Source organism: Salvia hispanica, chromosome 3 (assembly GCF_029641045.1).
Source record: "Salvia hispanica isolate PSC_SH4W2 chromosome 3, Shi_PSC_v1, whole genome shotgun sequence".
NCBI lineage: Eukaryota > Viridiplantae > Streptophyta > Magnoliopsida > Lamiales > Lamiaceae > Salvia > Salvia hispanica.
The window spans coordinates 37,399,867-37,422,982 of NC_142694.1; the positions used below are offsets into that span (position 1 = coordinate 37,399,867).

Here is a 23,116-nt window from a genome sequence, read left to right on the forward strand (position 1 = left end):
CTACATAACTTTAACATATATATGCACTTATTCACACTGCCATTATTCATTTATGCTCACATAAAAAACATATACTATGAGAATCTCAATCATACTATAATTTTGTTCTCCTTGAGTCTCTATTTCCAATTGCACCAAAAATTATGAGAGGCTCTCAATTCCTCCAACTATTTTCATTCATCATCCTCATCCTCATCCTCGTACTTTGTCTCCCCATTCGGACACTCTGTATGTGCTGAGTCTTTTGAATTCGAGCTCCTCATTTTTGCATTGACATGTTAAAAAAGTTAGTATTTCGTGTTTAAATAAAGCTCGAATTTGACTTGATTGTATATAGGTGTAGGTGATGATCCTTGTAAAGAAGCGTTCTGTGGACAAGGAACGTGTGTGCCCCCAACCTCGGGTACCAATTATACTTGCACGTGCAAGCTTGGATGGAAGCATGGTTTTGATGCACGTGCTTGTATTTTACCAATTTGTAAGTCTCTCACCTATATTGTATACTTTTATTGAAATTACGATGAATCCCAATTATTACTCCCTCCGTTCCATAAAAGTTGAGACAAAACTTTGGGGCACGGAGATTAAGAATTTATATTAAATAAATAGGAGAGATGAAAAAAGTAGGAAAGATAAGAGAGAGTAAAGTAATTGATGGAATAAAGTAAGAGTGATTAGATATTTTGTCTTTAGTTAAAAAAGGAAATGACTCAACTTTATTGGGACGGACTAAAAAGGAATATGACTCAACTTTTATGGGACGGAGGGAGTATTTTTTACTTTTCATTTTTAAATTGATCCTACTTTTGTTGCATCTCGTTGGGGTCAAACACAAATTGATTATGCATGTATGGAATTTGATTAGCTAAAATTACAATTATATTTTTTCTATAGATATATAAAGATTTGAAAAGAGTGATTCGACATTTGCAGGCACTATAGACTTCGAGTGCGGGAACAATGCGCCGCCGCCGCCACCGCCGCCACCGCCGCCTGGTTTAACAATTCCACCATTTCTTGATCCCTCGAGCGGTAAATATTTTATTATCGTTAGCAGGGATTATATCGAAATAATTGTCCTTAAATTAGAAAATAGTTAGAGGGATGTAATAATTCCTATTCCTATATAATTAATAATGCAATATATTGTATCATAATTATATGTACTATAATATATACTCCCTCCGTCCACGAATTGGAGTCCCATTTTTTCATTTTAGTCTGTCCGCGAATAGGAGTCCTACTTCATTTTTACCGTAAAAAAATGGTAATATGATCTCACCTTCCACTAACACATTCCACTCACATTTCATGTAAAACTAATATATACAAGTGGGACACCTATTCCACTAACTTTTTTTCACGCATTTTTCTTAACATTTATTAAAACTCGTGCCGCATAAATGGGACTTCTTAACCAAATTTTTCAAACAATGAGTTATCGGTTGGTAGGGTAGATAATTCATTTTTGTTCATAGAGTTTCTTCGCTAGATGAGTTATCTATCATGCCAAACATGTTTTACCGGACAAAATTTGAAGTCCAATTTTTTAGTATTGATCCAAATAAACTGATTGATCGATTAAAATTTTATAAGACTCATATACTGATTGCGGTTGTGTCTTTATATCGATACATTGATATGACAGCATGCTTTTTGGTATGGTGCAACGAGGGTACGTGTGTTGCTAATGGAACGAAGCATACATGTGTATGCAACAATGGGTCTAGCAATTTCCTCAACCTCCCTGAATATCCATGCTTCAAGACATGTAACTTTTCTTTTTGAGTTATATTTTGGGTTTATGTTACATTATTTGAGTACTGAATAATCAACAAGCAATTTGATAAAAATAAAATAAAATTAATGATTGGATTATCTTACATATTTGGGTGCAGGTAGCATCGGACTAGACTGTAATAGCCCGCCGGCACCGCCACCACCACCAAATGGTACGCTCCTCCACCATAACTACTCAGATTTTACTATTCCTAATAAAATAAAATAGAGCTTTTAATTATTTGTCGTTAATTATAGAAATACTTATACGTATAATAATCAGTAATATGCAAAACTTATCTTTTGTTCTCTATGTGAAATATTCACGTGAAATTTACCAATCGACTAGGATAATATAACACATACACTAGTATTCTTATTTTCTAAAATATAAGAATCATGAAAATAGGAAGAGTATGCCATTTTGTCAAATTCTTAACTCCCAACCTTTTTAAGTAGTAATATATTTTGTTTTCAAATTTCTAGATTCTCACTTATTTGCTTTATTTAATTTTTTTATATATAAAATTCCCATTATATTATTATTCTCCCAGTTAATAAGTAGTATTAAACAAAATTTATGTAACTTTGAGAACTATGGATCATAAAATCATTATTATCTTTTCAATTAAAAATAGTAGTATAATTTTAAAAAAATTACTTTAATTATTGAAAATTATAAATGTCTACTATTAGTTAATTATATTTAAAATACTTTTCTTAATATCTAAAATATGAGAAATAATCTATCAAAAAATATATTTCTAGTAATCATGTTCCTAATAATCACAATCTCCAACAACTTTGGTTTTTATTAATAGTATGCCATTTCACAGTTTTAATATAAGTATATTTACATTTGAACTTTGAAGGATCGGATAAAATTTGGAAGAGATGGAGCAATATTGTGGTTTCATTATCTACAATCATTTTGGCGTGGATCATGCATGAATGAAAAGATCAGATTTATTGTGATGCTGTCTCATATATTAAGATTTGTAAAATGGAATGACTCAAATAATACTTTTGAAGATATTTCTATACAATATTAGCAATATATCTTGTTAGAACCTTATCGATTGCGCTTCAATGGACCTATATTAGTATGATGGAAGGAATATATAACTTTTTCCAAATAAAAAAATAATGCAATTCACATCTATTACATTGAATTTTAATGAAGTACTTTTTCAATATTTGCAGTACTCCACATCAATTACACTATTTGTCTTTTGAAACAATGTGTCTATACTTTTTGTACATTGCATTTTATTAAAAGCTTATGTCTTTTAAGATAAAGCAGCTGTCACATTTCATAATCACTCAATGCTAATAAATCTACGAGTAAAAATAACAATTTAAAGGTTGAAAGAGTTTTAGTAGTAGTAGGCTAGTAGCATAGCCTCCACAAATCCTTGTTTTATCTTGTTTGGCAAATTTAACTCCTTTTCTTGTTATTAACTATTAATGCCAGTGCTATCGAAAACTCGATTAACAACATGGTTCATACATAGAGAGTCAAAATCGAAAAAAAACCATTTACAAAAGTCAACTTAAGTTGTGTATATCATTGTCTCTTTTTGGATCAAATGGAATCAAAGCTAAGGCCCATTTATATATCAAGCCTAACCCAAAATGCCGAATCATTCAAAATCTTAAACAAAGAACAATAAATGTCGGGCCACCCATTTATGATTTATCTAATGTATCAAATAAAATTCTGATTGTGAAACAATTATTATAATTAAGAAATAATGGATGTATAGTGTATTAAATAAATAGAAAATAAAGTGGAGAGAGTGAAATGTATTGAGAATAAAATAAGAGCGAAAATATGCATTATTTTTTGCTAAAAGGTGAAATGAATCAACTATCGTGGAACATCTCAAAATGAGAAAAATGACTCAACTATCATAAAATGGGTATTAATTAATATAAATCACGTGTGATGTTGAACCATCAACAAATTTCTATATATGTAATCTAGCGGGTGTGTTCCTATCAAAATATAAAGTTTGATTATTATAAAATCTTTTTGAGTTTAAACAATAACACGTCCAAGTCATGCTTGATTTAGCATCATCATACTATTGATTTGTAAAATCAATTAATGATTAAAAAGATGGCATTATTAAAATTAAAAGCGACGAGGACGGCTGAATTTGAGTTTTAATTATTTCTAGTTTTCTATGATAGTTTTAACCTGAATTTACGATCTAACTAATGATATTAACCCCCCCCCCCCCTCTCTCAAACTAATATTTTCCTTAATCCATGAAATAATTTCTCACCTTGTCATTTCAAAACGCCCACAGTTTTTTTAGCAACTGGATCTCACACTCCTCTAAATCAATACAACCATAATTCATTATAAAATTAAGTATAAAAATAGAAATCACATTCCACCAACTTTTTCTACTAATTTTTCTTCACATTTCTTAAAATACACGCCGATTTTAGTTAGATTTAAAACCATTAACCATGTACAGCGGAGTAATAATTATATAAGTCTTATGATGAAAACTAATATGATTAATATATCAACTGTTTTGTTGGTACAAAGAATTTATGGAGTTTTAGGTAAAATAAAATTTTGTTCAATAACTAGGTTGTTAATAATAGTAATATTTTTATGTTTTACATTAGAAATGGTTAATATCTGAGTCATTGTAGGACAATTTTAAGAAAATAAAAAACCATGAATTTATATCCATGTTTAAAAATTTATAGATTTGACCAAAAGTCAACAAAAAGTTATGATTTAAATTATCATTATTCCTAACATGGTTAAGTTAGCTAGAATCCAATGTCTATCTTTGCAATTCTCTTGACCAAATTCACATTAATAAATCTGTAATTTTTATATATGATGAAAGTGAATTAATATACTAAAGCAAATCAGAAACAGTTTGTTCCACACATTAAAAACAAATGTTTGATATAGACTAATGTGGTCCTAAACTCGTTTATTGGATAAATTCGATTATAATCATATCAAGGGCAACAAGGGTGACATCTATTTGCGTTGTTTATTTAATTTGATGTTGAACGTAAATTTCGTAATTCGTACGGATCATTTACAACATTAATAGTTTGGTTTTTTGGTCCTTTAATTTGATCGTAACAAAAACCATTTTATATATGTCAATTGTTCTCGAGGATTTACAAATAAATGTAGCTAAATTTCTCAATTATGATGTTGAATTGATAACGAATTGGTGGGTTTACTTTAAACTCCAGCAGGTTTCCTGTCAATATTAATTTGGGCTCAATTTTACTTTATAAAGTAATTTGATATATATAAAATTTAAATTGACTCAATAGGCAATTGTCAGTCAAGATGCAAGTCGCCATTATCAACAAATATTGATATTTATTAATATTTCAACATAATATATATCGTCCTTATTTAGCCATACCCTAGTAATGATAATTGATCAATGAGTTTACTAGTACAATTCGTAAAAAATGAGTATTTCAATTCGTACTAAAGGTAGTATTTTTTAGATTTGTCCATGTACTAATAATGTAGCATATATAATTAATAAGGCTCACAGATAAATATTGATTATTTCCATTATCACTTTTGGACTCCTCCTTCAATGACTATATAGTTTTATAATTTGGTCCCCCAACATCACCTTCACTTATAATTTTATACCAAAAATTTGTGTTGTACACATAAAATATTATTTGGAAATACCCAACAAATCAAGCACATAAGATTTGCTGACATGGTGACAAATATTTGAAATAGACAAGGAATGGTCCTAAAACTTGATATGGATCTCAATAATGTTGATTTCAACCTGTGACAAAGATCGCATGAAGTGTAGCTTCCCTTGATTAAAACACAATTATTCACATAGTATTCAGGTAATAATATAATTTTTTTTCCCAATACATAAGAAAAGCTCAAAGCTAACTGCGAGCAAAGTAATCCGACACAAAAACAGCCCAAAATAAAAACAATTAACAAGACCTCATTTCAAAACTAAATGTCATGGAAAACTAAAAAGCGCAATGAGTTTGAGTTGTTAATATATTTACAGGTTCTGTGTGAATTTCAAATCATTTCGATATAATTGATTTTTTCGGGGCTTTATCTAACGGAACTGCATCAAAAAACGTATAGAATCTTCAATGTACACAACATTAGTCTTGAATGTACACAACATTAGTAAATTATTCGCCCTAGACAAACTATGGCAATAATTAACTAAATCTAAGTTGTCATGGGCATGAAAAACGAATTAATATTATAAACATATACATGTACACCAATCAATAACATATAAGTATTTATATATATACTCCTAATTTTTAAGTGTCAATTATATTGTGGTTTTTGTTTTGTTCACGTTAATGTCCAAATTTTTAAGTCTTTCAGTAATGCATTTGTTTTAAAATTAGGAAACTAATGAAAACTGAGAATTGAGTATGGAACTCAAAGTTTATAAAATTTAATTTAATGGTGTTAATTTATTTTCTTGGTATTAAAAGATGGATGGAGATAGGGGTGGCAAAATGGATAGCGGGTAATGGGTAATTCTCATCTTCATCCATTACCCGCCGGGTATTGGGTACCCGTTACCCGACGATAACGGGAAACGAGGCGGGATCGGGTAGTGTGTTTTAGAATTTTGCGGGTCGGGTATACCCACTACCCGCGCGGGTATATCCGTTAGTCCCGATAATACCCGCTATTATTAGTATTAGCTATATTCTATCTTTTAATACTCCCTCCGTTCCATATTAATAAAGGTGTTTAAATAGTTAAAGTGAAGAAAAAAAAGTAAATAGTTAAATAATACGCACTTATTTAATAGCCATATACGCACTCATTTTGAAAAATTAAAATAAATAGTTAGAACGGAGAAAAAATAAAGTAAGATGGATAATAATGTAGAGAAGAGTATTTCTATTATTATATTTCTAAAATGAATGAAGAAATTGAAATGCCTCTATTAAGAGAGAATTATGGAAGTACTTTATATAATCTAAGAGTTCTTCTAAAATATTTTTATATTCCAACGAACATACAATTGAAAACCCACCGGAATTAGCTATAAAGTGTCCCCTCAATTTTATTCTCAATCTATTCAACGTTTACCATCGTATTAATAAAGTAAATTAGGGAATATTGACGGTTATTATGGTTTTCAAATTTTTTTTTAGCGGGTCGGGTACGGGTACCCGCAATGTCGGGTACGGGATACCCGACACGGGTATCGGATAATCCCGGTATGCCGCGGGGCGGGTATTGGGACAACAAATTTGGCTAAAATGGGTACGGGTACCCGCGGGTAACCCGTTTCGCCACCCCTAGATGGAGACATGTAGTGCTTACAAGTTGGCGGGTATTAAAGATAACTTTTCCTACACTATTATATATAACTCTAGTGTTTTCATGTCAAGTATAACTAAGTTATAAGTGAGCTTTTGAATCATTTCACAAATTTCTCAATCTTATATTTTATGTTTTGTTTCAGTTCTTATGATCTCATTAGTACTGTGAATAATTTATATTCATAATTATTAATTATTTCGAATTAGTATATATATGGGACGTATATAGTCCCCCAAAACAAGAAATAAATAGGGATTTTTAATAGACAATATAAGGTTATGATCAATAATATAATTGACTCCTTTTGTCATTTTAAATAATTAAATCTTGACATCATACCCTTCATAGAAATTTAGAAATATTCACATATGGAGTATATTTTATTCCTTAAGATAGCATACAAGCAAACACACAACATTAACAACATGAATTAACCAGCAAATCAAACTCACAACTTGTTCAATCACCAATACATAAAACCAAAGTTGAAAAAAGCTCAAACACCACAGAAATCTTGGAGTATATCCTGGGATCGCAGGCCATTTGTATCGAAAAACTTCAACAAATCGAGGTGCTCAAAAGGTTTATATTTCAATGGATGTTCATCATCAACCAACTCCTCAGGAGCCTCCACAGTCTTGCTAAGGAAAGAAAACAGCGCAGCTGTGTACCTCGTCTCGTTTCCATTCATATCCATGATCACTTTGTGACTCGGAGACAGCACCCTATCGTTACTCCACGCCTACATAAAACGCAAAAAAATGAATAAAATTCAACTAGTCATTAAAAGAAAAAAAAAGGTGAAGACTGACCTTGCAAGCATCTCCAGCCATGACAACGAAAGAGGAAGGCGGGAAATGGACATCGATCCACTCCCCGTCTCTAGCCCTAGTTTGGAGTCCAGAGACATGGTTTTGATAAAGTATAGTGATGAAACTCTTGTCAGTGTGGGGTAAAAAGGCCATGTTATTCTCCCCCTCGTTAGGCGACCGATACTTCAAGAACTTCAAAAGATAGGTAGTTGCATCAACATGTGACTCAGCCTTCTTCTCCTCCAAACCATAGCTCTCAAACAGCATCCTCACCACCATCTTCTCCAGCTTCGCGACCGCCTTTGCAAACTCCATAGAGTTCTCACTAGTTAACATGACACACAAAATTATCAATATGATAATAAAAAATAGTTGTAAACATTTAAATATATACACTACAAAAAAAAAATGCAAATTAGTGGCGGAATTAGTGACAGCTGCAGAAATTTCAAGAAGTAGTGACGGATAAGTGACTGAAAAGCGTGTCATTCACTAATCCGAATTTACCATGGTGGCCTCCTTTGATTACTGAAAAGCTTTTAATTGACGGATATGTTGATACTTAACCTATCACTAGATCTGTTAAGTGCCTAAATTTCACGGATTAGTGACGGTATCCGTCACTAAATTGTGAGTTTTTTGTAGTGATATATGTACCAGAATGATGGATTTCCTTGAGGCCACATGAGATTGGTAAAGCTTTGGACTCCTTGGAGGGTGGTGGCATAGTCGATGCCTAGAGCTTCGTGGAGGGGCACGATGGGCATTTGACCGACGTAGCCATGGTAGGGCTTTTCGTTGATGTTTTGGACTTTGGTTTCGATGGGGAGGTCGAATAAGTCGTCGGCTGCTTTGAAGATGAAGCTGTGGAGTTGGGGTGTGACGTAGTCGCATAATGCTATGAAGCAACCGTGGTTTTCGAAGGCGGTTCTTATGCTTTTGCAGGCGGATGACCATGAGTTTGAGCCTGGCTTCATTTCTTCAGTGTTGAAGTCTACTATTAGAAGCTCAGGGAGAGTAGTTAAGGAGCCCATGGGTATTATCTTGTGTTTTTTTGGAATTAGGAATTGGTATGTTTGTGAAAGTTGGTTTTTTATAGGATGAGATAGTTTGTTTTTTCCAATCATATAACATGATTTCTTGTATAATCAGTTTGCTTTCGAGGATTAGCTAAAAAAGTGTTTGTTTTTCATTATTGATAAGATAATGATTGAGTACTTTTATTCAACCAACTCGCTCTTTGATTGGGATATGAATTAAATAAATTGCGATCAAATTATAGGAGTATAAGGATTTTAAAATATTTCAAAACTTCAATACATAGTGAGAACAATTTATATGTTATTATTATGTGTGTTAGACTGTATAGTGGTAGAGTAACTAATGTCCAATATTAAAAATTTCAAATCTGAGTTAACTCTAACACGGTCTTTAAAATTTTGTTTATTTATCCATAAAATAATCTATATTATTCTTTATTTATCTAAGCCAGTAGTACTGAAAAGTAGATGAAAAAGAAAGAGTCTATGTTAATCCAATACTCTTTTGTTATGTTTTTCTTTTAAAATGTCTCATTTAAAGCGATCCTACCTTTCTAAGAATGAAAATATCATCATTTTGCATTTTATTCTCTATCCACTTAGTAAATAAAATACTCCCTCCGTCTACGAATAGGAGTCTCATTTCTATTCGGCACAAGTTTTAAGAAATGTTAAGAAAAGTGGATGGAAGAAAGTTAGTGGAATAGGGGTCCCACTTGTATATATTAGTTTTATATGATATGTGAGTGGAATAAGTTAGTGGAATGTGGGGTCTCTTTACCATTTATGGTAATTATGAACCGGGACTCTTATTTGTGGACAGACCAAAATGAAAAAACGAGACTCCTATTCATGGACGGAGGGAGTAACATTTAAAATAAATATCTCAAAAAATGATCCAATTTGAATGGAACTAATAGTGTATTTTACCATGCAACTTTGGGATATCTCAAAATCCATGGGAGTACTTTTTATTCAAGCCAGTTTTGCTTCTTCCATGTCGCATTGAAATCATGGAAAGGTAAAAATTCTAAAACTTAATTGAAAGAATAATTTTTTTACACTATTTTCTTAATTTTAAAGAATTTTTAATTTTCCTGTTAAATAGTGTAAAAACAAATCAAACGTTATTCATTTGGCACACACAAAGATGAGAAAAGATATTTAACTAATTTATTCATCCTTTCTCAAAACCGCCGTCGCCGTCGCCGTCATCTTTTCCACCACCCACCGCCCTCTCCCCCTGCGCTCGGTGAAATTTGAATAACTCCCAAGGTTCGAGATCGTCGCATATTCGTCTCTCTGCACGAAATTGAACACCTTCCGCACGGTAATCGTCGAATTCCGGTTTCCTATTCAATTGCTATTTAATTTTCATTCATTCTCAGATGTAAATTCCTTAGCTATCCAATGGTAAACCCTAACGAAATCATTCAATATTTTGAGGTTTATTTGAATTTTCCTGCCTAGGATTAGCTTAATAGCAGGTCTACAATGGAATGTGTCTCATGTGCGGCAGAATATCTGCTTCGGCTTGTCATTTCCGAGTTGAGCTAAATATTTGCTTTTTCTGGCTCTTTTATGATTAAACAAGCTCAACTCTGTTCATTCAAGTTACTAAATGATGATTTATTGTATGAATTAATATTTAATACTTTTGCTTTCTGTAAATGTAAACAGATTGGTATTAGTACTTCTACCATTCTACTTATGTATAGTCTTTATGTGATGGCTGAATATTCTAGTTAAGCCTCTTTTGTTGCGAGGATTCAACATGTGCAGTGGAAGAGGGTGATTACTTTTTCAATTGAATGATGCAATTAAATTATCTAGTTATTTTGAGGGAATTAGTATTCTTTGCAAGGGTTATGTGAGGTCTTGTGCTAAGTTCCTCATGTACTGTTTATTTCTGACCTAATTTACTATGGTTCAGGGTTAGCAATATGGTCTCAGGTTTAATAAATGCGAACCCTGTTGTCTATGAAAAAAAGGAGCGTCGAACTCGAAGTGCAACAGGTGATGTCGATGAATGCGCAGTTGAGGAAATTGACCAGCTAGAAATTTTTGATATCCTTTGACATGCGTTGTGTTAGATCTTGTTTTTTGGTTGACTCGGCACCAGCATAGTATGCCTCTCCCACTCTGTGGGATGGGTGGGAGCCATAATCTGCAGTTATCAATCCCTGACTGAGGCTGAATTACTCGATAATCTTGCCTACCAAGGGAAAATCACTAAAAGGATACTGTTCCTCAAATATGTGAAAAGTATCTTTTGAGCAGTCATAGTTATAAAAAATCCTTGAATTGCGTTTTACACATAGAATAAATGAGTTTGTCGAGTAACCTTTTTGGTTGCTAGAGTTTGTATCCTTAATGTTATTACAGCATATTAGAGACATAAAAGATCCAGAGCATCCTTATTCGTTGGAAGAGTTGAAAGTCATAACAGAGGATGCAATTGAGGTTGATGACAAGCGTAGCTACGTAAGGTATATAAAAAAGGTACATTCTATGTGTTTCCATTCAGTTGACTATGTCTAGTTTATGTCAACTTACCAGATATGATCTGCTTCAGGGTCACATTTACTCCAACTGTAGAGCATTGCAGCATGGCTACAGTAATTGGCTTATGTTTGCGGGTCAAACTAATGCGCTCTTTGCCACCACGTTACAAGGTAAAATAACCTGGTGTAGCCTATTCTGGAATCTAAACTGATGAATGTTGGTACTTTGAGTGATTTCCAATTTTCCATTTAGAATGTGCTTGTTTCTCGGAGAATTCTATTCATGCAATTATATATTTTTACATCCCAGGTTGATATTACAGTAGCACCTGGTTCTCATGCCTCTGAAGCTGCAGGTTTCTCTCTCTCTTTCTGACCTATGTCATTTTATTCAGTTGTTAAGATTCAAAACTAGTTTACCACGACAAAAAATGATTTAATCGAGAGACCATTTACTCATATGCAGTAAACAAACAGCTGAACGACAAAGAACGCGTGGCAGCAGCTTTGGAAAATCCTAACCTCGTTGATATGGTCGACGAATGCCTTGCACCTTCACTGTTATAAACTTATAATCCTCTCAATATAGTATCTATTGCAATACTTCATTTGTATCTGGGAGTTTTTTTTTTTTTTTTTTTTTTTCTGTACATGTCAAATGTATTGAGTTTATAACACCAATAGGTCATTCTTGTAGTTAGGGAGTTGGTTGGTGTGTACTCATACTGAATAATTGCTTTTCCATTCTCGAGTTATTCCATAATTACTATTAAATGTTTATTATAATTAAACTGAAAATTAGAAATTCTGAAAGATAATACTAAAAAAAGAATAAGTTAAAATAAATCAAGTAAATTAAATCGAATTGATGGGAGAACAAATTTCTGTACATTATTAATCAAGAAAAACCTAGCAAGTTTTTTTTATTAGTTTCTAGTACACACGTGTTAATTTGTCAAACAAAAGAATGATTCTAAATCCGATCTTGTATTCTAAACTATTTTTTTACTAGTATTCTATTTTGTTTGCTTTTAATTGAAAGCGAGAAAAGAAGAAGGCAAGTCCTCACACTCATAATGACAGCATGAAATATGGAGAGGAATCTTGTCAGCTTTGTTGCAGAATAACTATTTACCATTTCAAAAGGTGTAAAGAATGAAATGACTCACCTCTCAACTAAATTAAAGAACGGCTTGGAATCCATAATTGCTAGGAGTCCGCCAACTGCCCTTATTTAAGGAGCCTTACCCTTATTGTAGATGACACGTTAAAATACACTCTCTTCTCTCATGTGTTGAGACCCTCCTCCACTTGTAATAAATCTATTGTAATTTAAAGTTACTTTGATTCTATACGTACCTCCTGTTAATTTGGGGTAGGGATCCTCTTTTGTGCAAACTTGCACAGCAGCCCCTGCACACACTATTTTATTGTTATATCAGCAAAAGCAGGGGCTGTTGTGCAAACTTGCACAGCGGAGGATCCCCACCCATGCTGTGCAAACTTGCACAATAGAGGACCACCCGTTAATTTGTCAAACAAAAGAATGATTCTAAATCCGATCTTGTATTCTAAACTACTCCCTATAACTAAAAACAGTTTCATAGGTTGTGCTTGACTTATTTTGTCTGCGTTAATAAAATTTATTTTCACCATAGGCCATGGTCCATGGGCTTTAAGGGCTATGCTATTAAGTGCACATTATGTGATTTTCAAAATTAAAATACATATGAGCATCTATATCATGTGTTTCAATTTCTGAAAAATGAGCAAACCTTGTTTAAATAATTATTATTAGGTACATATCGTATGATTTTGAAAAATTGAGCAAAAACCACACATCAAACCTTGCTCCTGAATTGAAAAAAAAAAAAAAACAGAATTCAAAGTACTAGTTTTGCCAACTACGGGCGAGGTGAGGAACGAATGAAGCAACGGATGAGGCCGCCTCAGTTCCAACGAGGTTTGCTATCTCGTCGGCTCGGGCCAAAACCCAACATCATGAGGTTAGACTAAAATGAATTCAGAAATCATAGAAAATGAGAAACCTTAGATTTCAATGAACATTCTATATATCAAGCCATTGGGTTTAAATAAAGTAGCATGACTAAATAGCTCGCTAATTATTTCATAAGTTGGATTAACAAAAAATGTTGGATGGAAAACCAATCCTTCTAAATCATCTTTGCTTATTCCTCCCCCATTGTTGAAGTAAAGGAACGCTAAACTCACATGCTTCGAGGAGACGAGGGTTCGGACGAAGCATTTCACGAGTCGCCTCCGGTGGCATTTAGGGTCACCTCACCAGTGAGTGAGCCATTGCCACTATCAGTCGAAGACACGACCGGGATCTTCACAGCAGCTCTTTCCATCTCCTTCTCGAGATCCTCTTCTTGCCTCAATGCAGTGAATTGGCCGTCTAATGATCTCGCGGCTGCTAGCCAAGCAAGAACAATTACGAGAAGTACCCCTCCAAGATAAGGAGTCGAATTTGCTAGTGATCCGAAGCTCAAGATCATGAACTGCTGGATCAAAGCACCTCCGGATTTCCCCAACGGATTGCATACAACGTCGATAGCTGCCTTCCCTTTAACCTGAAACCGATTTTTTTTAGTACTCACAATTCCTTTTATATTCAAGAATACCAAGAAATTGTGAAACAAATCTACGTTTCCAAACCTTAGTGTCCTCGTCCAAAGGAATGTAAGCCATTTCCTTGCACGGATCGAACAAACTGTACTTGGCACTCTTACTGAAAATGTTCTGCAGCGCCCCGACATACACAGCTGCCAAAAGTGGAGTCAACCCGAATTGGGCAAGGGTCGGAGCAAGAGGGGCGCCAAATAGAATCAACGAAAAGAATCCAACTCCAGTTAGAAGCAAGACGGTAGGTGTAACAGTTGCTGCCACTCCCCAACCATATTTGCCAAAGATCCATTGGCTCAAAAGCATCATAGTGAAAGTTGCTATTCCGGTAGCAGTTGAGAAGTCGCCCATAAATGATGAGTATTCATTTGGTGTTGGGAACTATGCAATTCAGAGAGGACGGAAATATGAATAAATTGTTTAAGTTAGTTTAAATGCTAAGAAATGGTGCGGACGAACAAGGCCTAGTTTACCTGGGCTTTAAGCTTTGATTTCCATGTAACTTCAACGAGGTTGATGCTTATACCATATGCAACCACCAAAGTCGCGAGATCTCTAATATATTTCGAAGATACCAAAAACTTCAAGCTCTCCATTGTCCCCATTTTCGGCTTCTCCTGATATGGAGAAAGATATGGTTAACAAGTAATTGATAGGCGCAAAACAGACCTCTATTAAAGATACGGTTAACAAATAAAATCACTTTCGATGGCAGGATCAGAACTACTGAAAGAAATCTGTAGACAAAACTAAGATAGAAAAACTAAATCATAATATATCACACAAAAATGGAAAAGAATAATCTACTTGTAATACCTTCTTCTTTATACTACGGGCTGGAAGCTGAACATTGTTATTCACCCACCAATAAAGGAAACAAATTGCGAACCCCATTGCCATCACAATACTCATCATTCCCTTTAAGGAGATGGCCCAACCATCTACACCAGGAGCCAATGTTTGCCTCATTTGGGAGAAGTACTTCACTGTCCGACCAGAGAATATAAGGGCAATGTTTGCACCAAGTCCAAACAGCGGATAAAATTTCTTTGCTTCATCAATTGTGGTAATCTGCAATGAAATTGCATTGAACAGTGCTTTAGACAATCCGGTATTGAGTCATCGAGATGAAAGACAAAATATCAACAGGCACAACTAAGAGAAAGACATGACATTACATCAAAAAATATGTTCCACAGAAAAGTCATCCATTGTTCTTAAGGAAAACAAATTATACAATTAAACAACATGGCAAAACATTCAAAAATACATCTCTTCAGATCTTATAACAACGAAAATGTTTCACCACCATGCTTAAATCATCATGAAAAACAATGAGATATGCTCTTCTCCAGGCTTCTTCAACAACCAATAAAACCATCATTTCACCAACTCACATCCACACGTGAACAAATAATTTCTTATTATTCAAATCAAAAGGGAAGAATCTCAATCAATTGATTCCTCATTAGCAAAGCATCAATGAAACCACACACTCATCAAAACACAGTACTAAAATGATGAAAAACAATTACCTGATTAGCAAACCCCCAAAACAGAACTGAGACAACCACACTTCCCCAAAGCTCAGCCATGACATAGAACAGACAGAAACTCCAAATCCTCAAAATCGCAAGAGGTCCAAGAAACCTCGGGCCAAGAACATTAAGAAGGTTATCTGCAAGAGCTGTGGGGTGGAAATAATGGCTGAGGGGATACAGAACAAACCCAAATGCCCCGAAAAAGCCGATAAACGGGAGGATAACCGTATAAAAGAGGGCCTGCTTGGACAACACATTAGACAACTTTGTATACAATAGCATGAACCCAATAGCCATAGGCAAATTCACCCATGTTTTCAAGAAAGGTATAATCTCAGCACTAGAACCTGGTGCTGTCACCACCAAAACATCCTTTGTATCCCTCAGAATTGTATAATTAAACAGAATACAGAAAAACATCAACCCAAGTGGGATAATTTTCTTGAGTGTCTCTACCTCAATTCCCATAAACTTAGGTGAGGAAACTAATTTCTCCCCAAAAACAGGCTGCCCATCAGCAGAAGCTGCGGCAGCCTCAGCCCTACAGATGGGATAATTTCTACTCTTTTGACCAAAAAATTGAGGCTTTGTGACAAATCCTTGAAACCTCGAGAACCCATTAACGGATAACGAGGGTGCATTAGGTTTCAAAGAGGGGTTTATTGGGCTGAATCTGTACCTTAAACCCGGCGATGGCTGAGGGATGAAAGCTTTGATTTTTGGGTTTGAAGGCAGGGAAAGAAGCCCTTTTGACTGAAGAACGCCTTGCATTTTTCCTCCACCCGACTCTCTCTCCCTCGGTGCTCTTGTTTCAGACGGGTTTCCTCAAGAAACCTATCAAGAATCGATTTTTATGAGAGAGAGAAAGGGGAGATGGAGGGAGATAAGGTTGGCGGATGAAGTAGACGATAATCAAGTTTTTCTTTAGCTCGAGGAAGGCTACTGAAGAAGGTGAATAAATACTCTTTTATATCTCACCGAATAGAAACCCTTCAAAATCGTGATTGTATATAGGGCCGTGAAAATGGATATTGGAAATTGGATATATCAGACATTCAAATTCAAAATATCAGTTAAATGGATAACTGATATTCAATTTTTCGTGTTTTGGAATCGGGTTCGGGTATATAATTTTTAGATTATCGGGTATTTGATAACCCAAAATCCGTATGAAATAGTATCAGTTAATTGAATATCCGATCGGGTACACCCAAATTATCTGAATAATCTGATTTTTTATTTTTTTAAATTTAATAAATTATGTATTTATTCTATTATTTAAAATATTAAATAATTAAATGTAATCTCAAAATCCTTCACTTTTAAGTCATATTTTGAGTTAATATATGAATTGTGATGTTTATTATGGATGAACGAGGGATGTTATAACTTATGAATTTTTTATTTCTAAATCGTAGTAAATTTTCTTTAAAAAGTAATAAAAAATTAAAATGAAAATCTAAAATCTAAAATCTTTTCTGACTGGATACCCGACTCGGGTATCCGGGTACCCGAAATTATTTTCGGATTGGATATCGGGTACTTAGATTTTAGAAAATTCGGGATCGAATATCTGAAATTTTTAGATCGGGTATCCAATTTGACAAGCCTAATTGTATATGCTGACAAAAACGATAATGAAAAGAGGAAATTGTAATTATTATGAATATAAAAACTAGGTATATCATGAATTTGCAGAAAAAGAGTGTATTAAGGAGTACTATTTTTTTTATAAAAAAAAATAAATTATTTTTTAGTCTTAAATGAGTTAGTTTACTAACTTTTTTATAAATATCAAATTATATGTCTTACTTTTAAATTAGTTAAATCAAATAGGAGTAACAAATTAGTTAAATGGTAGTGGTACTAATTTTGATACTATGTCTTAAGTTAAATGAGTTGTTTTTCGTTAAATAAAAATCAATTATTTACTTTATTTTTATTTTTATTTTTATTTTTATTTTTAATACTTTATTAGTATTTCTTTAAATATTTTTTATTAACTTATTATATTAATAAAAAGTCTCGATTAATTTGAGAAAAAATAATAAGGGTATGAAAGTAACTAATTCTATTTGCAGCAACAAACCAAAAGTGCAAAGGAGATCACGTGAACGGGAAACTTTATTGGTGCCCATCATTTTTTTAAGGTAGATAAACCACCTACGTTTCCATAAGTAGATATTTTTATATGTCGCACTCTTCAAAAATGAATGTTAGATATTTTCACTTTATAAAAAATACTCGTCCGTCCCACATAATTTGACCAGTATTCTTTTTTGGATCGTTCCATATAATTTGTCTCATTTCACGTTTATCATTTTTGGTAGTGGACTTCATATTCCACTAACTCATTCCTACTTATATTTTATTATAAAACTAATTCATTAAAAGTAGAGCTCACATCATACTAACTTTTTCAACTCATTTTCAATTAAATTTCTTAAAACCCGTGCCGGATAAAAGTGTCCCAAATTATTTGGGATGGAGGGAATACGAGTTACGACAACACTATCATAATCTGATTAAACAAGGATTCAAGCGTGCCTCAGGCCATCCGCATCCATGTCTCTTATCCGTCTCTTAACCGTCTCATCTCTTAACTATTCATGGGCCTCACTGTACTTTTCAGCTCATCTCTTAACTAAGAGACATCACATGCATCCCTCCATCTCTTAACTATTCATTCAATTTCATTTTTTATTTTTAATTTCAACAAATTCAATTAATAAAAAACACACTTCATTAAATAAAATAAAATTGCAATTTAAATACCTAAAAAAATAAAAAAGACATAATTAAAAAACTAGAAATTACAAATTGCACACTTAAACTCAAATAAAAAAAATGGAGGCAAAGAAACAGAAGAAGGAGTTCTCTAGTGACGATCATCTAACGGTTGCCAAATTTTGCCCAAATGTGCTCCGTTAGATCCTCCTGGAGCTGGGCGTGGGCGGTAGAATCACGTTTCCTGCCCGAATAGACAACCGCTCTTGCAAAGATGGATGCACTCCCGTTCGAGGCGGACTACTTGCGGTTGAGCTTCCCGGGGTTTCAGGGTTTCCCGCCTCAGGTCCTTCGTCGGCGACAATCATGTTGTGCAAGGTTATGCACGTATACATGATGTCGACCATATTCTCCATAAACCACTGTCAAGCCGGGGCTTTGATAATGTTGAATCGAGCTTGGAGAACCCCGAATGCTCTCTCCACATCCTTGCGAGCAGACTCTTGCTTCTGTGCAAAAAGAGACTGATTTTCGTCCGCAGGCCTGTTGAACGTCTTTACGAAGGTTGGCCACTTCGGATAGATGCCGTCGGCAAGATAGTACCCCATTTTATACTGGCGATTGTTAGCGATGAAGTTGATGGCCGACGCTTTACCATTCAGAACTTCAGCGAAGAGGTCGGAGTTGTTGAGCACGTTGACGTCGTTGTTAGAGCCGGGGACCCCGAAATACGCATGCCAAATCCATAGCCGGTAGTCGGCGACGGCCTCGAGTATAACGGTGGGGGTGGGTGCCTTTGTGGCCGCTCGTGTATGACCCCCTCAACGCCACAGAGCAATTCTTCCATTGTCAATGCATGCAATCGACACTCCTGAGCATCCCGGGGAATCCGTGCACTTGTTCGTGAAGTCGGAGCAGAAACTGACAATCTGCGGTGGTTGGCTTCTTCAGAAATTCGTCGGTGAAGGCTGTCCGGACGCCTTTGCAGAAGTTCAACAAACAAAGTCTCCCAGTGAATTCTCCGACGTGCAGGTATTCGTCGAACGAATCCGCCGTTTGTCCAGTAGCAAGCTGGCGGATCGCCGTAGTACATTTCTGGAGCATCGTGTGGCTAGGACGGCCAACAGCGTCGAACCCTTCTCTGAAGTAATCTTCCCGTCCCGCCAATGTATTCGCGATATGCAAAAATAGCGCGCGTGACATACGGAAACGACGACGGAAGTAGATATCTCCCATACCGGGTTCGGACTGAAGTAATCACGTTCCAACCTTGCGGCGGCTTCCTCCTCCCTACGTCGATCTTCTTCTAGCGATTCTTCCATTATTCGACGCATTTGCTCAAATGGAGCCATAATGGATTAAATTTGGGAGAAGAAAAAAATAAAGGAATGATTTTATAGAAGTGATTGGAGAGGAAAGAAAGAGAGATGAGAGAATAGATGTGTGTTTGTGTATAAAATGGAGAATGGAGAAGAGTATTTATAGAATAAAAAAAAAATATGACCGTTGAAAGGTCATATTACCGTTTTTTTATAATTTTTTAAAAAAATATATGAATTATGACGTCATAATTCCGACGACCACTCGCGGGTCGGCGAGTGGGCGTCACGCCAGCCGCCCGCGCGCGCCACGTGGCGCCAGGCGCGTGTCTCGCGAGCTCGAGGTCGGCCTCACCGGGACGCGTCACGCGTCGAGACAGCTCGTCTCATCGAGACGAGACTCTCGTCAACACGAGATCGAGACTGCATCGTGCAGCGATGCGGATGCCCTTGATAAAATTAAATAATGATAATTAGAAATGCAAAAATGCAGCTCAGCACCAAGATTCTTTGTAATCCTAATTGAATTTGGAAGGCTCTAGAAAAAATCGGTTAAAGCTCAATGGAATCATTTTCGTAGTTATGTGAATTTAATTTTATTATTTGTAAAATTGAAACGAGTCCATCCAGGTAGGATACACTAGTCAATACTCCTTATTTGTAAAATTGAAATGAGTACTACTTATCTAAGTATTTTGTTTGAAACCAAAGTCCATTATTTTGTTTCACCTTATCCGTTCACTTCATCACTCGAATATGAAAATAAATTTAAAAGTGCTAAAGAAAATAAATTTAAAATTCTTGAAAGTATTATTAATATTCTGGAGAGCCTTAGCAATGAAACACGTGATTCACATTCTTAATTTCACTAAGCTGACCATTGTTGATTCCAAACTCACCCCTTTTCTATAAAATTTACAACACCCATTTATTACTCCTTCTTCTAGAAATGTAGAAGTATATTAGTATTCCACAACGAAATTACATTTTATATGAAATGGCCTATCCTCCTTATTCTATAAACTTCAACCTCACAAATCTTGGAATATAAGCTAGAAAGTGAACCATGTACCTAAAAAGGTCATTTTATCACATCAAAATTGAAACTTCGTTTGAAATTCTACAAAGTTGAAATCTTCAATACAATGCTAATTACAAAAGCAAGACGAAAATGAGTCTCATTAAAATTTAAAATGACCACTGATTAATTTAAATTTTAAGAACTAAACTAAAATGTACTGTTGTGGAGTTGTGGTGGGCTAGGGAAAATAGACATTTATCTAAATAGGTTTGGAAGCATTACTTACGAGGGGGTTAGGCAGATTGCTACACACACACACACACACACACACATATATATATATATATATATAGAAATATGGAGTACTACTATAAAACTAAATTTATGCATTTAATAAATAATGGTTCCAATTAAATACCAACGTTTGTCTAATTTTGAATTGATTAAATGCATACAAAATAAAATGTTGTATTGTCTCTATTTGAACTTGGTACTAATTGCTAGTGTGCGATTTTGTTTGCAGTGATTTTAGAGTAAATTTGTTCTCATGATCTCATCTATTACTTGGCCTCTAGTATTCAGAATTTTAAGACGTGCTAGTATCCAAACCAAACTTTAATTATAGTAAATTGAACTAATTTGTTTTTAAATTATGATTCAGAAATATTATGGTTAGCTAAAACATAAACAGCTCCTATATATGGATTCCCTGATTTTATAAAAAAAAATGGATTCCCTGAATTTATTCCACAAAAATTAAAATTTTGATTGAGTAGATATATCGACCCCTATAAATATTTTCGAGTCCGACAAAGTTCAAATTTTGACTATCGAATTAAGAGTTTGAACGATATGAATTTGGCAGTTTGAGGCATTGAAAAAATTGGAGAAGTTTTAATTGTAGAGAATTGGAAATTGAAGGCAATTAGTAAAAGTTAAGTGGAAATTAGACCAAAATTTGCTGAGGTGAACGTGCAATTTTTCTTGGAGACCAAACATACAACTTTAATCTAATAACACCAAACCCCACTTGTTTTCGTAAATATCCCAAAAAAATCAAGCAAATTGCCACCAATTCACATATGACATCTAACATTAAAAATGTAATGCTAAATAGTAAATACAAACAAAAATGAGAGTTGTATGACTGTATCTACTTCTACATCACTCAATTTATTTGCCGGAAATCTCTCAAAAGAGAGAATGATACTAGTATAAATTTATAACAGTTCATCTATGCCTATAAATTTTATTTTCTTCTTCTTTTAGTTTTAAGAAATTGAAGACGTATTAGACGTATTTGTGATTACTATTAGTTCATCTATCCCCATTTTTTCAGGAAGAGTGGACTACATAAATGGTACATGATCTTTCACTTTCGCACATAAATAGTACCTGATCTTTATTTTATATCGTTTTTGGTATCCAGTGACAAAAATAACTCTAGGTACCAAATATGTGATTTTTTTTTTCATGGAGGATATTTTTGAAAATTTCAATTAAATAGTAGTACCAAATATGTGATTATTTTTTCTTCCTTTCTTATTTCTCTTTTTCTATTTAGTTGCCTCTTCTTTCTTTTTTTTCATTTTCTTCTTTCTTTTTAGTATTTTATTTTCCTTTCTTTTTTCCTTTTTCTCCTTAATTTATGTTTCTTCTTCCTTCTTTTTTCTTCTTTCTTTTTAGTGTTTTATACATACATCTAATTGCATTCATAATATAAATAAATAATAATAATTAAATTAATTATTTAAAGTAATTAAATTAATTGATTTTTTTTTATTAAATTATTTTATACTCATTTTAAGGCTGAAACACCTAACTAAAAATACTCATTTTAAGATTGAAACACCTAACTGAAAATATTCAACTATTTATATCAATATAATTCACAATGTTAAATTTTTATTAAGGCTATATTGATTAGTTACTAATTTAATGTAAAATAATAATAATAATAATAATAATAATAATAATATTATTATTATTATTATTCTTATTATTATTACATAATATTATGTGAGTCATAATTTATATAATTATACTACAATTATTTATTAATTACTATCACTTTTTAGTATTATAACAATAATAATATTATAATAATTATAACTATAATTATATTTAAGTATATTTGAATGATATTAAAAATGAATTAATTATTAATTTATAACATCAAAATAATAATATTGATTAATAATAATAATAATATAAAGAAGGAGGAGAATGAAAGAATATATTATAATATCACTTTTAGTACTAATTTTATGTATGCTCAAAATACCCTCTATGACATAAATGAGAAAATATATTTGTTTAAAGGGCATTTTGGGAAGAAAATTGTTTCAGGTACCAAAAATGTGATTTATAGGTACCA

General features: G+C 33.7%; 4 protein-coding genes across 4 annotated transcripts; 2 read left to right on the forward strand and 2 right to left on the reverse strand.

Moving 5' to 3' along the window:
• The first annotated feature begins 143 nt into the window (after nt 1-143).
• Nucleotides 144-2,856, forward strand: LOC125211085 (uncharacterized). The gene is made up of 6 exons (XM_089066872.1): nt 144-228; nt 344-478; nt 934-1,032; nt 1,649-1,771; nt 1,899-1,952; nt 2,652-2,856. The coding sequence occupies exons 1-6, from the start codon at nt 144-146 to the stop codon at nt 2,732-2,734; spliced, it is 579 nt and encodes a 192-aa protein (XP_088922998.1). The 3' UTR covers nt 2,735-2,856.
• Nucleotides 2,857-7,480: 4,624 nt separating this feature from the next.
• Nucleotides 7,481-9,019, reverse strand: LOC125212766 (putative 2-oxoglutarate-dependent dioxygenase AOP1). Its single transcript, XM_048113014.2, has 3 exons — nt 8,599-9,019; nt 7,942-8,266; nt 7,481-7,871 (listed from the first exon to the last, which is right to left on the reverse strand). The coding sequence occupies exons 1-3, from the start codon at nt 8,973-8,975 to the stop codon at nt 7,626-7,628; spliced, it is 948 nt and encodes a 315-aa protein (XP_047968971.1). The 5' UTR covers nt 8,976-9,019; the 3' UTR covers nt 7,481-7,625.
• Nucleotides 9,020-10,101: 1,082 nt separating this feature from the next.
• Nucleotides 10,102-12,265, forward strand: LOC125212568 (protein AE7-like). Its single transcript, XM_048112773.2, has 6 exons — nt 10,102-10,311; nt 10,915-11,048; nt 11,365-11,470; nt 11,557-11,656; nt 11,796-11,841; nt 11,952-12,265. Exons 2-6 carry the CDS (start codon nt 10,925-10,927, stop codon nt 12,050-12,052), a joined length of 477 nt encoding a protein of 158 aa, XP_047968730.1. The 5' UTR covers nt 10,102-10,311; nt 10,915-10,924; the 3' UTR covers nt 12,053-12,265.
• Nucleotides 12,266-13,515: 1,250 nt separating this feature from the next.
• Nucleotides 13,516-16,631, reverse strand: LOC125213582 (plastidic ATP/ADP-transporter). Its single transcript, XM_048114206.2, has 5 exons — nt 15,667-16,631; nt 14,948-15,202; nt 14,605-14,748; nt 14,165-14,512; nt 13,516-14,079 (listed from the first exon to the last, which is right to left on the reverse strand). The coding sequence occupies exons 1-5, from the start codon at nt 16,441-16,443 to the stop codon at nt 13,753-13,755; spliced, it is 1,851 nt and encodes a 616-aa protein (XP_047970163.1). The 5' UTR covers nt 16,444-16,631; the 3' UTR covers nt 13,516-13,752.
• Nucleotides 16,632-23,116: the final 6,485 nt, after the last annotated feature.

Coding starts and splice junctions, on each gene's coding strand:
- LOC125211085 (XM_089066872.1), top strand. CDS start 144: ATGAGAGGCTCTCAATTCCTCCAACTATTTTCATTCATCATCCTCATC. Junction 479..933: donor TGCTTGTATTTTACCAATTT/GTAAGTCTCTCA, acceptor CGACATTTGCAG/GCACTATAGACTTCGAGTGC. Junction 1,772..1,898: donor ATATCCATGCTTCAAGACAT/GTAACTTTTCTT, acceptor ATTTGGGTGCAG/GTAGCATCGGACTAGACTGT.
- LOC125212766 (XM_048113014.2), bottom strand. CDS start 8,975: ATGGGCTCCTTAACTACTCTCCCTGAGCTTCTAATAGTAGACTTCAAC. Junction 8,267..8,598: donor CAAGGAAATCCATCATTCTG/GTACATATATCA, acceptor CATGTTAACTAG/TGAGAACTCTATGGAGTTTG. Junction 7,872..7,941: donor TGGCTGGAGATGCTTGCAAG/GTCAGTCTTCAC, acceptor CGTTTTATGTAG/GCGTGGAGTAACGATAGGGT.
- LOC125212568 (XM_048112773.2), top strand. CDS start 10,925: ATGGTCTCAGGTTTAATAAATGCGAACCCTGTTGTCTATGAAAAAAAG. Junction 11,049..11,364: donor TGACCAGCTAGAAATTTTTG/ATATCCTTTGAC, acceptor TAATGTTATTAC/AGCATATTAGAGACATAAAA. Junction 11,471..11,556: donor GACAAGCGTAGCTACGTAAG/GTATATAAAAAA, acceptor GATCTGCTTCAG/GGTCACATTTACTCCAACTG.
- LOC125213582 (XM_048114206.2), bottom strand. CDS start 16,443: ATGCAAGGCGTTCTTCAGTCAAAAGGGCTTCTTTCCCTGCCTTCAAAC. Junction 14,749..14,947: donor CCCGTAGTATAAAGAAGAAG/GTATTACAAGTA, acceptor TCTCCATATCAG/GAGAAGCCGAAAATGGGGAC. Junction 14,513..14,604: donor AATCAAAGCTTAAAGCCCAG/GTAAACTAGGCC, acceptor TGAATTGCATAG/TTCCCAACACCAAATGAATA.